This window comes from Festucalex cinctus, chromosome 10 (assembly GCF_051991245.1).
Source record: "Festucalex cinctus isolate MCC-2025b chromosome 10, RoL_Fcin_1.0, whole genome shotgun sequence".
In the NCBI taxonomy this organism is placed as follows: domain Eukaryota; kingdom Metazoa; phylum Chordata; class Actinopteri; order Syngnathiformes; family Syngnathidae; genus Festucalex; species Festucalex cinctus.
The window spans coordinates 19,836,463-19,853,016 of NC_135420.1; the positions used below are offsets into that span (position 1 = coordinate 19,836,463).

A 16,554-nucleotide genomic window follows, 5' to 3' on the forward strand; every position below is an offset into this window, starting at 1 on the left:
ATCAAGGTTGACATTTTTGGTCATAATTCCGAAAGCCATTTTTCATGACAAGTGCTCATCACTAAAAGAACAATGATGCGAGATTGTGGCAGCATAAAGTCAATGGACTGTTTTTCTTCAGCTGGAACTCGGACCTTAGTCAAGGTGAAGGGAATTACGAACAGTTTGAATTACCTGTCAGTGTTGCAGAGATGAGAAAAGTACTGACATTCTCCCCTTAAGTAAAAGTACAATTACTTCTGTAAAAAAACAATTTTGGTCAAAGTAAAAGTACTTATTCAAATAGTTACTCAAGTAAGAGTAAAAAAGTACAGGCTCTGAAATGTACTTGACGAGTAGAAGTAAAAAGTATTTTTACCGGATGTTTGAAAGATATTGCTAATGGAGCAAAAATTGATATACATCAGTCAGTTGACGCTCTGATTTGTCCTGCATCGAGTCGACAGTGTTGAGTATCACTCGCTCATGTTGCTGGTCCACTTCTCTCTGCCATGATTGAACCTTCTTTCATTTTGTTGACTGGCAGTCTGCAGCGTTCTGATCAAATTGAAATTATCCTCTGCAGTGTTGGTGCGCATTGCCCTCAGATTTACGGGTTCTAATCTAGTCAATTGTACGTCATGTGACAGTGTGTTGTCGATCCAATCACAAACTGGGATGTAGGGGACCCTATGTAACATTTCATATGATTGGTAGAGCCAGGAGACATTGACGCTGCTCTTTCTTGCAGGTCAAGTATTTTAATCATTTTCGTGCTTTAAAAAAAATAAAAAAATAAAATAAAGGCAACTTGTTTTAAAAATATATCAAGTAAAGAGTAGAGATACTTGTGTTCAAATGTAATGGATAAAAGTAAGAAGTAGTCTAAAAAATAAATACTCAAGAAAATACAAAGTACTGATAAAAACTACTCAAGTAAAGTAACAAAGTATTTGTACTTCATTGCTTCCCATCTCTGCCAGGTTGTGTGCTGATTAACATTAAACATAATATTGAATATGATTGGTTAAAACTATAAGAGAGTGTGCACACTTTTGCAAACACATTATCTCTTAAAATTTCCCCTTGAAAATATTTAATTTTTTTTTTCAATTGAGTTTCACAGGTTGTGGGTCACATTCATGGTGGAAAAAGTTTAATTACTGCTCCATTGTAATTGCAGTAAGTCTTTGGACGGCCTCCCCAACTGGACAAAACAACTTTAACAGGATAACAGTGGCATCTAAAGGGCCTTTGACTCTACAGCATGCATCCCTGGCGCTCCGTGTCTCGCGCAGTCCTGAGTGTTTAATCTCCCGTAATTACACAGATTTGCTTAGGTTAATAAAAATAATCCGCCTAAATTGAGACCCCCTACCTCGACCTCCCCTGTGCCTCCTTTGCCCCTTTCTGTGAGGGATCAATTTGCGGTCATATAAATAGTGTGAAGCCCAACTTTGATTCAGGAGGATTGTGGAAAGTAGGGCCAACCGAAGCGGTGCCAACGCTTTGTGAAAATTACGAAAACCTTATAGACTGACGTCATTTCCACGCAATAGAGATCGTGTACCGATGAGCGCATCAAGGTTAACGACAGTTGAGAGGCTCATCTTTATCTGTGATCTTGTCAACGCTCGGACTCGGGCGAGAGCAGCCGGGGACGAGAGATCGGGCCATGCTGTAAAAGCCCAACTTCTCCAAAGACGAATTTCCACTGATCAGCTAAAAGGTACGATTTGCCAGTCATGAGTGGCAGTTATTTAACACCGGAGATGACGACGGAGGACAGGAATGGCCGAGAGCGACTTGGACTGAGCTTCACCATCGACTACCTCCTGTTCAATAAGGGAGCCAAAGATTCCGCGGGGGAACAGACGGCCGAGCAGACGTCGCTGGATCGTCACAAACCCAAAAAGGTGGTCGCCGTACAGGAGAGGTCAGCAGAGACCGGAGAAAGGGACTTCAGAGGAGAGGAGGGGGATGGAGAGCGACGAGAGGAGGGGGAGGAGGAGGTGACCACTACCACAACCGCCACGTCCGACGAAAAGCCCAACCAGTCGTACATCGCGCTTATCTCCAAGGCCATCCTGGCGTCGGAGCAGAAGAAGCTGCTGCTGTGCGACATCTACCAGTGGATCATGGACCACTACCCTTACTTCAAGAGCAAGGTATCTTCCTCTCTAAGCAGTGTTTCTCAACCTTTATTGAGCACAATGGAAAATCTTGTGGCACACTGCCAAAGAAAAATGTCACAAAAACTTTGTTGGGTTTCTTAGCAAAATCGGGACGCTGATCGCGATATCCGCCAGGCTTCACGTTCTGTCTCCCTCTATTGGTCAATGATATTTTTGTTTGGTGAGATATTCCCCTCCTATGTTTGCTTTTCTCCAAGAGACCAAAGATCGTTTTTGGTTTGTTGGAATTAGGACGATTCCATGCAAACATGGAATCAGCTGCAGCTGACGAGCGATATACTAGCAGAAAGCAGTACCTATCTAGTAAATAGAGTCAAATTAACTCTACAGAATTTACAGGGTAGATGAGCGTATATTTGTCGTAAATATTTTCAAAACAAATCACATGGCACACTTGATGATCTCTCATGCCGCTATCGTTAAACAACATTCAGATGAGGGAACTAAAGGGCTGTTTGGCCACTTTCGCAAACAAAGCGACCTACTTGGCACGAGTAATCTGTCTGAGTGGTTAGACAATTAGACGCGATCCCATTGTCGGCAAATTCGCAAATAACGTAATCCGGTTGCTAGGTTGCAAACCGCCTCCTGCCTTTAGCAGGTGCGCTGGGTGGCATGGCAGATTGAAGGTGGGTCTATTGGATTACGCTTGATCGCCCGGTTTGACGTGCTAAAAAAGTAACGCCGGGTGTCGTGTCTTGTCGAGATCATACTCGCTGTTGACACGCCATCGTCAGCGAGTGCTGCCAAGAACGGGACAAGGTGACATCCCGAAGGAGATCAACTTAACACCCGCTTATGCCCGCTGTTTCGCATTAGCGACACCTTTTGTCAACTCTTTGTGTCATGGCAGGATAAAAACTGGAGAAACAGCGTGCGCCATAACCTGTCCCTCAACGACTGCTTCATCAAAGCCGGACGGAGCGAAAACGGCAAGGGCCACTTCTGGGCCGTGCACCCGGCAAACTACAAGGACTTTTCCAACGGGGACTACCACTGCCGGAGGACGCGACGGAGGGTCCGCAGGGCGGCCGGTCAGCTCCCGCTCTCGCCCCTCGGCTCGCCATACCAACTCGCCCGCCACCAGCGGGCGGCCTGCTGGTGCTGCCCACAAATCCACGCACTCCCTTTGACCTGTTTGGCCCCCAGACTCTACTGGCCTTGGTCCAGTGTCCAAGTGCCAGGATTTCACCCTGGCCTGCACGTCTCTGGACCTTAATACGTTGTAGTGGGATTGGGATCAGTTTGGCGTTGATTCACTGGAATTTTAGTTTAGGGTTTACACTATTCGACCCTGGTAACTGAACATAAAAAGTTCATTTGTAAGAGAACAAGAGTTAAACCAAAAATGTATTACACAAAGTAATTGAAAAGTAACTACTTTAAAGTACTTAAATTATTTATTGTATTTTTCTTCTAATTTTTTTTGTCTGTTCTTTAATGTAGGAGAATTTAAGTACCATGATATGACTTCTGACTAGATTTTGGGTTTATTCTCTGTCATATCAGGAATTCTTGATGAAATCTGGCCAGTTTTCACTGCTTGGGATAACGTTGAAGATTTTGCTCCACATTTTGCTATAGTCGTACTTGATTGACTTCCTTGGCTGGGTCGTCGGGTTCATGTGGGTGGCCAGCCAGGTATCCTGGTTTAACACCCGATGACTTAGTTAAAGGAGTCCCAAAAAGAGTGGAAGAACGTTGAAAGGCAATTACGAGAAGTTGTCGTCCAACCCACAGGAGTTTCTTTGGAAATAACTTAGCAGGATTCCTTGGCTGTTTGAGAAGCTGGTAGAACATCCTGGTGCCTGTATTTAAATTGCAATAAAACTTCAATAATGTTATATCAAGTTCTTTAGAATAAAAAGTTGCTTTTCTGTCTCTCTGTACAGCACCGTGCAAAATGCTACCTCGAGCTTTGTTGTTTAATGATCCTTTTTATAAGTCATTTACATTAAAACAAGGCGGTCCAAACGGCATCAGAAATGATGTCAAGCTGCTTTGATATTTTTTACAATTAAAAAAACAAAAAACAAAACAAAAAAAACAGTAGGTCAAAATATGGCCAACACTTCTCAGGAATGTTTTTTCAACTTTAATTTTATTCTGAGTATTATTATTTTATTTTATTTTTTATGTAGCGGGTCCTCATATTTACGTAATGCTCTGATGCAGGTTACAGGCCAATAAAAAAGGAGCCGGACAAATCAAAATTTGTAATCATCCAGTAAATAGCCTGTTTACTAATAAACAGATGGACAAACACTTTGTTTTGCCTTGGCTGAGGTACGTGTTCTATTAACTGACACTCTAGTTAGAATTTTGCAAAGTGCTGCATGCTATCATATAAAAATGACTAAAGTTAAAATATATGACGCCAATTGCACTTGTCTGTACTAAATGTTTGTTTGTTTGTTTTTTAATAAAGCAAATGAAATGTTTTGTTTTAACTTAGTATTAAATTATATTCAACTGTCAAATTGCTATCAGTGTGTGCGTGTGTGTTCAGATTGTACTAAAAGTGAGCCCGCTGCTAATACGGCCACCCGGCGTCACATGCTAATTAGTCAAAAGCTGTCGGGATGCAAAATCTCCTGCATAAGAGACTCAAATCGGCGGCTGGGGCCGTGCGGGGTTGTAGGGGGGCTTTCCAAAGCCGACTCCTGAGTGTATGAGGCCGGATAATCTGGGCAATCCCAAGCAGTTTCAAGAAATAGGAAGATTATCACACGCCGTAATCTGCCACCACTGCTGAGGAAAGAGGGTAAGGGGCTCTAGAGCTGAGAAAAGGGAAGGATGGAGAGAGGGGAGCTCATTAATTTATTGGTGAAAATGGAACATGATGAAGAAACAAAAAAAACAACTAAAACCACAGCAGCTATGGTGGGTTATTGTAACAATAGTTCTATATTAGTACAATAAATACTGGCAAACAACAGGAGTACAAACTTTGGCCAATGAGCCACATGCTACTTCACCAAGTCTCAAGACATTATCTGAGCGTATGTCACAACCTGCTCTTATAAATCTTATTTACATGCAGTGATGGGAATCACAAACTGTTTCTGTTTGAGGACTTTTCTCAAGTCACAAATGAGTTTCATTTCATTTCAGTTAGTTTTTATTTCGTTTTGAGTTTTGTTTTTTAAATGTAGTTTTAATGAGTTTTTAGGGCGGCTCTGTTAGTTTGTATTAGTTTTTTTCAATGCTTATTTTTAGTTTAGTGTTAGTTTTAGTCTTTAAAAATGCTGTGTATTATTTGTGTGCAAGGAGCAAAGTCATCTGAAGGTGCTTTTCCATTGGCTGCTAGAGATGACATCACTTCTGTGCGACACACTTTCAAATGTTCTTATTCTGGTTAGTATTGAAATAAATATACTTAAAATTACATTTCAAATCAACCCCAAAGGCTCATGTATTCATTTTCATTTTATTTTAGAAATATTTTATTTTGTTTTTTGGATTTTAGTTTTAGCTTTTCTTTTTTTTTTTTTTTTTACTAAAATAACCTTGGTGATGGGTGGCCAGTGTGTGCCATGCATAACATAACATCCAAAGTCCGGGTCTCATTAAATAAAATTTACATATATCCAGAAAAAAAAACCATCACACTCATAATTAAGTAAAAAAACATTTTGTTGAGCTAAATTTACTAGCTAATGCTAATACTAGCTAATTGATAAGTAGTATGAATAATGAAAATACATGTCTATAAGCTTTGATATGTCAACTGTTGGTAAATTTCCATTTCATTGCCTCGTATCAGAATTCTAAATTCCAGCAAAATTTGAATAAGCCTGGGATGACATCTATTTAGTAGAGTAAAGAAAGTCCACTTTTAAAAGACGCTTCGCAATACTGATGTCTATTTTACAATCAACAGTGAAATTCCTCTCTGACTGTCTGTGGTTGGTATTTCCATCCACGCGGCCTAAGAGGATTAAAGGTTACGCATTGACTTTTGTCAACTTTGTTTGTCTCGTCAAATGATCGAATATTCCAATAAGGCAATATTTGACGTGAAATTAGATCATAAGAGGACAAACAGTATGCACGAAGGAATTTGGAAGAGAAGAGCAAAGACGTGTGCTATGATGACCACGATGAATTATGATGTTCATTAAAACAATGACAAATCCGGCTAATTAATTTTTTGGTGCGGGTGGGTGGGATCGAGATTGGTCCACCAAATCTCCCTATTCAATGTCAAGTGCTAATTGGAGACCTAATTTGCTTAATTCCCATGAATTGCTCTCCGCTTCAAATCCTCTTCAATTCACCAGCTTTAAGGCTTTAATTTGGTTGCATATGTTTGCTGTACACACACGCACACCCCACCACACACACACCCCCACACACGCTTGACATGGATATAAACCTACTGATTAAGTTTTTTGAATGCATTTGAATATATTCGCAGACTGGAGATTCAGCAATAAGAAGCCAGTTCTTTTATTTATACATTAGATATTTATTAGTAGAATAAAATCAAAAACACATTAATGGTGGTTTAAAAAGTGTAACTTTGCCAAGTGAAGGCTTTTCAAATCGCAAAGGCTGCAATCTGGATAACAAACAAAAATTGCTTCATTTCAGCCAATTGGTAGGCTTTATTTAATTTCTTTTCAGACTGTAAGTCACAGTTTTGTTTATAGTTTGGGCAGTAGGCGGGGGACACCCTGAACTGGTTGCCAGCCAATTGCAGGGCACACAGAGACGAGCAACCATCCACACTCACAAGCACACCTAGGGACAATTCGGAGCGCCCAATTAACCTGCCATGCATGTCTTTGGAATGTGGGAGGAGACCGGAGTACCCGGAGAAGACCCACGCGGGCACGGGGAGAACATGCAAACTCCACCCAGGAAGGCCGGAGCCTGGACTTGAACCCGAGTCATCAGAACTGGGAGGTGGATGTGCTAACTACTCAGTCCACCGTGCCGCCCAAGTAGAAGAAATTGAATTGTATTAATTTTTTGGGTAGTTTTTTATTGCACGCTAAAGAATGTGGCGGTAATGCACCAAAAGTGTTTGCCAACTGCCAAATGAAAGTATCAGACAAAAAATATGTATAATAAATAAATAATAATTAATGTGATATTGTTTATTGCAATACAGATTCTTTTATTGCATGTTTGTTAAATAAAATATGTGAAGAAGACCTTGAAAAAATAATTGCAGAATAAATTGAAATTTCAACATCGAGGGATAAAAATTGCGATTTGATTTTTCCAAATTTTTCAGTCAAACTGTGATTATATTGTGCTTTTTTTTTCCGTTTTGTCATATGTTTAACTTAAAGGGCCTTCCAAGTCCTTCAAACTACAGATAACCCGTTGTCATAAACGTGCCATGTCTTGAAATCAACACGTTTGAAACAATGTGTAACTACCTTTCAAGACAAATGAGGTCAGGAGGTCTGCATGCGTGCGTGTGCGCGCGCTCATGCCATTTTGTTAATCTAATGAGATGGGCGGAAGGGTGCAGGGGGTGCGTAGATTAGTGCCCAAAGATGTTCCTGATTAGCAGAGAGTGAGCTAAGAAGATCAACCCCGCTGAGATAGCGATGAAACATTATGGCCGTGTTTTAATGCTCAACATTCCAAGGCTGATTTCCTGTGCTTTGACCACACGCACGAACACGCGTGCAGAAGGCCCAAAATAGACAAAACCAGGACCCATGAGGAAATATATTGAGTACTTGGTCAGTCGAGGTTACGAGTAATCATACTAATACTCTAAGATGCCTTATGGCCACACACATACAAATGTTTACTTTCAGTTACATGGACCACAGCATACAATAACAGACAATGAGCCACATGCTGCTTCACCACATTTTCATTGGGTTAGCATTTTGAGTGATGCGTTCACTGAGGCTTGTATTTCATATTGAAAAACCGACCAACCCAAATATGAGATTTCTTTCCGGACATATACGTAACATCACTCTGTGGATATAGTCCATACGATACATATAAATATTAATATGTAACACTTTATTTCTATAATTCAAATGTTCAACTTCTGCAACATTTCTAGAAAATCACAATGCCCCACAAATGAATCTTTTTCAGAAATTTGATTGATTTATTTTTTTTAATAACAGGCCGTGGTCCTCTTATGTGTTCCTTGATGTGATCATATAAACATTAAAAAAAACTAAATGCAAATCATAAATGAATAACATAGTTGCCTACATATGTGAACATTTCGGGAAACGAGAAAAACTTTTCTCAGCAAGTACATTTACATTTTCTTTAATTATTCATTTTGGAAACATAAGATAAAAAAAGATACAAGCAATTTATGCTGTTAAAGATATTAATATTAAAAAAGCTAGTGAATAAAAATATTTAGAGTAGCCTAGTTTTTTTTTAGATTAAAAAATAAAACATTGATGACATTAAAACATAAATCACAAAATGGCTGATGGATGACCCTAAACCAAATAGCTGTGGACTAAGACTTGTGAGCATAAAAGGCAGCAGGAGTCCAAATTGCATGTCTATTGGGAAACATGATTGCATACAAGTAGTAGGTAGGTAGCACGATTTAAGGCTCCTCGAACCCAAAGGAAGCAGCTGCCATTTTCCTCCGCGTGTCCCGCCACGAACAAAAGCTCGTCTCCCTTCAAAGGCCCTTTAATAGTCAATCGATGGCAATGCGAGGCGCCTATTCTGCAGATTACTGTTAACAATAATTTGCCTCCCAGTGCACCGTTACCATCTTTGAAGCGATGTTTTATTGCCTTTTTTCCCTCCTTCCATCTGCATCTGTCATCCCTCAGGTCTGCCGTTTGATCTCCCCGCAGCGGCCTGCATCCCCACGAGCCGCCTTGACCTGTTGATTGACAGCTGCGATCAGACATATGGTGGGACGAGGCATCGACCCGAGGAGCTCCCTCGGGACAAAAGCAAGTACTAGTGGTGGGCTTTTCGCCCTCATCTCCTCCCCTTACCGTCTCCCACCTTCTTTCTCCTCCTGCACCGTCTTCAATTGAACAGCATGCGAGCAGGTGGTCTCATTCTGCCACTAGATGTCGCAAGATGCAAGCAAATGTTCGTTCGGTGCTGCATGTAGCACACATCATTAGGTACACCTGAAGTCCAAAACACAAATTAATCGCTGTAATATTAGTATTTTGCAACCTTTATTGAGTGAAAGCGGATATTTTACATTAAAAAAATAAATAAAAATAAAATATATATACATATCACCAAATAAAAATAAGACAATAATGGCGAAATAATGATTACAAAATTGACTTGATGTGAAATCGAAATCTGGACCTGTTCACTAATAACAAAGCTAGTGGGCCGCTGTATAAACGCGGGTTCAACTATTTTGACTATTCTGAGTTTACGTCACAGCTAGTCAAAATGGCGGCCTTACTCGTTGAAATGACGCTCTCCGCTTAAGAATTGGACTGATGGTTGTAATTTGATTTGTGAGGATTATTTTAATGACACAATGTGATTAAATGTCGTTTGACTACGAGTGATTCGTATTGTTAGTCACAGGCAAAAGCAGTGCAATCCGCCGTTTGTTTTTGCCTTATTAAGGAAGCGTTTGCATTGCATTGTATTGGGGAAATATCAGAAATGCCCGGATGTTCGGAATTGTCAATATTTCAGATTTACTCCCCCTATATATATATATATATATATATATATATATATATATATATATATATTTATATATATAAATTTAGTTGATTTTGAGAGCGTTACGACATGCAAATGGAACCAATTGGGTGGAATGGCTGAATTACTGCATTTTTGTAGTATCTGTGACGTGTGCCTTTAGGGGCGTCGCCTTGTGGATAACATCAGGGCATGAGTTATGGCCCACAGCAGCTCATTGTGAGCATTCTAATTAATATTTGTGTGTTTGACTTTGTCCAATAAACACTTGAAAGTCGATCTATGACTGTGTCTCTCCTTGCCCACTTTTGAAGGCATTATAGTACAATAACTGCTCTTTTTTTTTTCTGGCTTAGGGACCCGAGTTTGAGAACTGCTGATTTAAATTTCGGTCTTTATGACCATGCCACGTAATTTGTCCAAGTGGAGTTGCCATACAACTTTGACTGCAAAATTACTTCCTATGTGTTTTGTCTTCGCACATTGTATAAGTTTGGATTCCAAGCAGCTTCCAGACTGCCACTGGTGGAAACACAAATATGCGATTCCCAACTGTGTGTGCGTATGTGTGTGAGATTTCAGTCCAAGAGGCTAAAAAACCCTTACAACTCCCCATCTCTCGTAGGCTGAGTGTTGCCATGGCGATACATCTCCGGCCAGTGCTACTCCCTGCTGACCTCGGTGGGTGACCTCTGACATTTAGGGCCATGGCCAGGGGGGGCGAAAGGTCAGCAATGGCCGGAGGGCGACAGGAGCACTTCCATGATTTGCACTCTCCCCCCCTCCCTTCCATCATTTGCATTTGACCATCAGCTGCAGGAAATTCATCTGACTAAGTCACACATTGCACTTTAGCAGGTAGTGTGTGCGTACAAGCGCTCGCGTATGCGTGTTCCTCGCTCACGGCAAAAAAAAAAAAAAAAAAGCAGCGAAAGCTCAATATCGTATAAATTTACATTCGATGCTGCTGCAACGGCCTTCTGGGTAAACTGCGGTGATCTCTGCCAGGCTAACACCGACTACGGTGATGATTATGATCGCCGGTCGTAATGATCATCACTATATTCCCATGGCCTTCAAGGCTTCAGTATCTCATACACTGAGATATTTATCATTTCCTATGATTTTGAATCACCTCTAATTTGTGTGTACTGCCGGACACAACGTTGAGTGCACGGTGCACAAAATCTAATGAAGTGTTTTTCAAACTTTGTGAGCACAAATTAGCAAGAACGATACCAATACAAGTACCGATATCAAGTACTGATACCCCTGGTACTTTTGACACATAAATTTCCAATAAAACAATGACAGATAAGACTTATATAAGCTAATGTAGCATTTTGGCTTAAAATTGCATGAAATGAATGGCAATTTTCGATTCTTTTAATTTTTAATTCCTGATTGTAAAACAGCCACAAGAGTACCGATACATTAAAATAAGGCCAGGTATCAGGCCGATATCGATACCTGATGTCGGTACTTGCTCATCTCTAGTTAAATGTATTGCAATGACATCAAAACTCACAACATCTTTTTGAATAGCGGGCAGCTGACTGACGTGAAACTTTAATATCAAGCATCTGGGTCATTTTCTTAATTTGATCAATAGCAGTTAAGACACTATAAAAAAAAGTAATTAAGCACTTTTTAAAAATTGTGCCACCTTGATTTTATATGTGTTCTATTCAATATTGCGTTAGAATATGAGTTAAGCAGCAAAATCCAGCAGGTAACAACCAATCACAGCACAGCTTCAGAAAACAGGGGAGCTGTGATTGGTCGTTGCCTGAGCCCTGATTTACTGTGATGTCATCTTTAATCGACAGAAAGTGGGAAAATGGTCGCCCCCTGAGATGGATAAAAATGGCTGGATTTTTCTTCATAACTCACATTCCACAAATGCAATATCAATCAGAATGTCATGTTTAGAATAGTGATGTCACATATAACATATTATTGTCAAGAAGTGTTTAAGGTTGACGTCCACTTGAAGCATTCATAGTAAAGGCAATCCTTACCAATAGAACAAATCCGACAAATTGAAAGATACTTATTATTGCATAATGCGAAAGAAAAAAAATGAATAACAGTAAAGGCAAATATCTTCATAAAAATCGTGTAAGAAGCCCAATTCATGTGTAGCACTTCAAACTCAACAAGCCAATACACTCTTGTCTTTATAGTTCAGCCACTTTCAAGAATTTATCCATACCTCCGAAATAACAGCATTTATTTTGTTTTTATTTTATTTATTTTATTTTCATCTCACAGATCCCTGGGGTGTATTGCAACAACACAATGAGACTCTTCTACAGTGGCATTAATAGAAATCTTGAGTGAGGTTTTTTTTTTTTCCTTTTAATGGAAAAGGCAAATTAATAAGCAAAAGGAGAAAATTCCTATATATCAAAAATGGAATTATCTTCAGAAAACGTTGCAAATTGTGAAATCTCATTGAAGACATTAAAGAAATTTTGTCATTAAAACGTAGGAATACATTCATTTATTTATTTATTTTTTTAAATAAATTATTATTACTGTTTCAAAGATAACAATTGTCAATAATTCAAACACTCATATCAGCAAAATGGATGCATTTTGAAAAGGAAATGGAGTGGATTATGTCTTTACCGTTATTGATGACATTACATGAAAATGATCCATACAGAACAAAACAGCTTTTGAATAGCTGCCCACTACAGTGACTGATGCCTGTGTATGAAAAATAAAATGTTTTATACATTATTTTCTATGCAATAATACTTTGTCCGTATCACCTAGCAAAATGAGCCAATCAACAACTGGCAAACAAAAATTCACTAAATGAGCAACTAAAATATTTCAAACTCTCCTTTATAGAGAAGAGATATTCAATTCAAATGGAATATTTACACAGCTTATGATTCTGCCTGTGTGTTCTGCTTGTTCACTTGGTTCCTCGTGGGGAATAATTACAGAATGATGTGTGCTAAAGTCATGTGACCTAAGCCTTCTGCTACCCAAATTATTTATCCGCCACCCTTGGCTGATAGCTCGTCAATATCAGTTTATTAATTTAACAGTTGTGGACTGATAAAAGGTAGTGCGCGCAGTTAGCTTGCCCAAGGATGAATTTTACAGTGTGTGTGTGTGCGTGTGTGTGTGTGTGTGAATGGAGGAGAAGGGACAAAGAGAGGGAAGAAAAGGCAGTGATCAATGGCGTGCAAAAATGGGACATCATCGCTCACATTCCAAGGCTATCGAACGGATGCTTATTAAAATTAATACGCTTATTATCACCATATTAAAAAATAAAGATTGAAGACAATGCATTTGGTGGTATTGATAGGCAAACGCTTCCGATACATTGATCAGGCTCACAGTTTGGAGTGGATGTTTTTTTTTAATTATTTTTTTTTTTTACAAATATATATAAAGTAGTAGAAGAAGAAGTTGAAGTGGTCCTAATTTTGTGCAGCCTCTACTTACCATTTGGCAGTCAACAAGGTCCATGAGAAACTGAAATCACTGTTTTAGAGTTAATTCATATGTAGAAACTGACAATTCGTTAAAACTGAACTTGAAGAAATGCATTTAGTTGCATGTGGATGTGGGAACCACATCCATTAAAAAAATAAATGGAGCATCTTATTGTGAAAACAAAGGGATGAGAGGAAAGCAGAGCAAATGAATATACATCTGGCACGTTTATCACGAGCCACAAATCAGCCAACCCGGAGCCCGAGCCAATTCCCCGAGCCATTACATAATATATCCCTGAAGGAGGCTAAAAGGTATTTTAACAAGACCCACTGCACTGCGAACTCTGACCCCTTCTCATTTGACCCCGGTGACACTTACACTAGCCGGTGACAGCAGTGGCAGATCTTGCTCGACTTCCGGCAGTGGAAGACATTTAGACATTTAGTGGTAGACATTTGAGTCCTTTTGATTATAAAGATAGAGCAGCGCTGTTCAGCAAATCTGAAACATAATTCTAATTATACAATATTGTATGGTAAGTAGAAAGTTGTACATTATATTAAGACAACAAAAAAGGTACAAGTACTCACTGATTGATAGCGTGGACGAAGCGTTTAAGAGCTAGCAGTTTGAGGCCGTCTTATCTGTACATACAAGTGTAACAAGATTTTCCCAAAATCTAAAATGAAACATTTGTATAGATTATATTATACACAAATGAATGAATATAAAACAACAACAACAAAATACTTTTTTTTCACCTACCATGAAGACAACAGTACATTATAAAGGGTGTATATATATATAGAATGGCTATAAAGATTTGATGGAGGTACGCAATTTTTTTTTTTTTGTGACAATTGAAAAAAGCACAATTAGTACTATTATTAAGATTAAATACGCTCAATACCATTGCAATATTTTTTCTTTTTTTGGTAGTTAGCACTTTTCATTAACCAGTGGTATTTGATTGCATTATTTACGGTATTTTTTTTTTTTTAATTATTTATTATTCTTAACAACAAAGACTATCATTATTTTTATATTTATATATATATTTGATGATTTTAATTTAATTTATTTTTTATTTTATTTATTTTATTTTATTTATTTCAACCCTGGATGACACAGGATATAGAGTACACAAAATGATCAGTGTCATTAATTATCAGATAATATTAGTACGATCAAATGTAATCAGAATGGTCATTGCCAATCATAGAGGACTGTCTCAAAAAATTAGAATATTGTGATAAAGTCCTTTATTTTCTGTAATGCAATTAAAAAAAATATACTTTCTGGATTCATCACAAATCAACTGAAATATTGCAAGCCTTTTTTTTATTTTAATATTGCTGATTATGGCTTACAGCTTGAACAAAACTCAAATATCCTATCTGAAAATATTAGAATATCATGAAAAAGTATACTAGTAGGCTATTCAACTAATGACGTGAATCGTCTAATAAACTCGAAACGCCTGCAAGTGTTTCCAAGTGAATCCTGAATGTATGACATTCTTGTTTTTTTTAATTGCATTACAGAAAATAAAAGACTTTATCACAATATTCTAATTCTCTGAGAAAGTCCGGTAGTAATGTTGAATACTTCCCTCCATTTATTGGTTTGGTAGAATCACACGGTTTTGCCTCTTCATCAAGTGAGGGCCTTCATTTTGAACACCCAACTTAAGTTAAATAAACACGGACACTCATGATAAAAATTTAGATGTAACGAGTGTACAGTTCCTGCGGGCTTGGAGAGCTGAACTGTGTGCGCGTGTGCGTGCGTGCGTGAGCTCGGGAGATGACAGAGCGAGGTTAAGAGGTGTCAACGCGACACACGAGTGAGGGGCTTGAGGACTCTTCACCAGAGATCGCCTGACACTCTCCTCAACCTCCCCTCTTATTAACCACTCTAAAGACGCCATTGAGACGCCGACACTTCACACAGAAAAAAAAACACAACAACAACTTGTGACCACCTGCTCACACACCCAGTCAAACACACACATGCAGCGAGGCTTTCTCAGACAAAGTCTGGCAGCCAGGAATGGATTTGTTACACCTCGGATTTGGCGTACATGTTCGGTCGAGTGGAAGACAGCAACAGTGCCATCCCACAGGGCTTCGCAACTGTCAGCGGGTGTAACGCGACATGCGAACACACACGGCATCAGTGCGGTGTCAGGAGCGCTTGTCCACACATTTGCAATCAGCTGCTTCTTTGTATACAGCATACTGTATGTGTACAGTGCTGCCTTCGGATACGAGTGACCCAACTTACGAGTTTTTCAAGATATAAGTCAAATTTTGCTTACTTGCAAGCAGTGTTCGGAGTAACTGCGTTCTTTTTCCAAAAATGGAGGCATCTAAGTAAATATTTTCCCCATATTAGAAACGGCGTTATCGTTATTGTACATGAAATGCGTTGCATTACAATTGATTTATTAGTTTCAAGGCTCAAAGTAAGCATTTAAGTAAGTATTTAAAAAAAAAAAAAAAAAAAAAAAAATTATTATGATTGCTATAGTGTACAATGTGTCATTATGAAGTGAGACATGGGGCGGCGTGGCTCAGTGGTATGGTGTTCGTCTCCCAACCCAGAGGTTGTGGGTTCGATCCCATGCCATTGTGACCACGTCGAAGCATCCTTGAGCAAGATACTGAACCCCAAATTGCTCCTGATGCTGCGTCATCAGTAGGTGAATGGGTAGTCAAAAATGTAAAGCGCTTTGAGGGCCTTGTAAGGTGGAAAAGCGCTACATAAATGAAGTGCCAAGTGCCATTTGTGTGACATAAATATTCACAAAAATCAATGAGAGCAAACACCCGATATAACCTGGACATAATTTGAATTCCTTGTATTAAAAATAAAAAAAAAATTCCGCATTGATATATTTTTTATAAATAGTGAAAATAGTTACTTTGCCTGGTAACGAGTTACTTCCATTATGAAGTAATTCAATTTCTAACTGTGACTTTTTTGAGCAAGTAATCAGAAACTATAACTAATTACTTTTACAAAGTAACGTTCCCAACACTGCTTGCTAGCAAAAGATAGAGAGTTTTGTCTGGTGGCAGTGAACTCAACTCACTTAACAACAAATAGCACAACAAATAGCAGCAAGAAAGTAGACATATGATTTGATTTGGCGGGCCCATAAAATGTTTTTTTTTTTTTTTTTTTTTTTTTTTTTTTTTTTTTTTTTTTTTTTTTTTTTTTAAGTGGCAAAGCTTTTTTAGTGTTTTAAAGAACAGACAGACGC

The 16,554-nt window shown here is 38.8% G+C and overlaps 2 protein-coding genes across 3 annotated transcripts in view; one reads left to right on the forward strand and one right to left on the reverse strand.

Annotated features, from left to right (window-relative positions):
• Nucleotides 1–1,468: 1,468 nt before the first annotated feature.
• foxq2 (forkhead box Q2) lies at nucleotides 1,469–4,482 on the forward strand. Its single transcript, XM_077534635.1, has 2 exons — nucleotides 1,469–2,147; nucleotides 3,028–4,482. The coding sequence occupies exons 1-2, from the start codon at nucleotides 1,725–1,727 to the stop codon at nucleotides 3,391–3,393; spliced, it is 789 nt and encodes a 262-aa protein (XP_077390761.1). The 5' UTR covers nucleotides 1,469–1,724; the 3' UTR covers nucleotides 3,394–4,482.
• A 4,036-nt stretch (nucleotides 4,483–8,518) lies between these two features.
• atp8b3 (ATPase phospholipid transporting 8B3) overlaps nucleotides 8,519–16,554 on the reverse strand; it is a 98,364-nt gene continuing 90,328 nt past the window's right edge. For both annotated transcript variants that reach the window (XR_013285321.1, XR_013285322.1), the window contains exons 30-31: nucleotides 9,137–9,277; nucleotides 8,519–9,018 (exon numbers count right to left, since the gene is read on the reverse strand). The gene's annotated coding sequence lies outside the window, so the exon portion shown is untranslated. The remainder of the gene's footprint in view (nucleotides 9,019–9,136; nucleotides 9,278–16,554) is intronic.

Bases quoted from the DNA above. Each gene is read 5' to 3' on its own strand.
- foxq2 (XM_077534635.1), top strand. From the start codon at position 1,725: ATGAGTGGCAGTTATTTAACACCGGAGATGACGACGGAGGACAGGAAT. The intron at 2,148-3,027 runs GTATCTTCCTCT...GTGTCATGGCAG, and splicing joins ACCCTTACTTCAAGAGCAAG to GATAAAAACTGGAGAAACAG.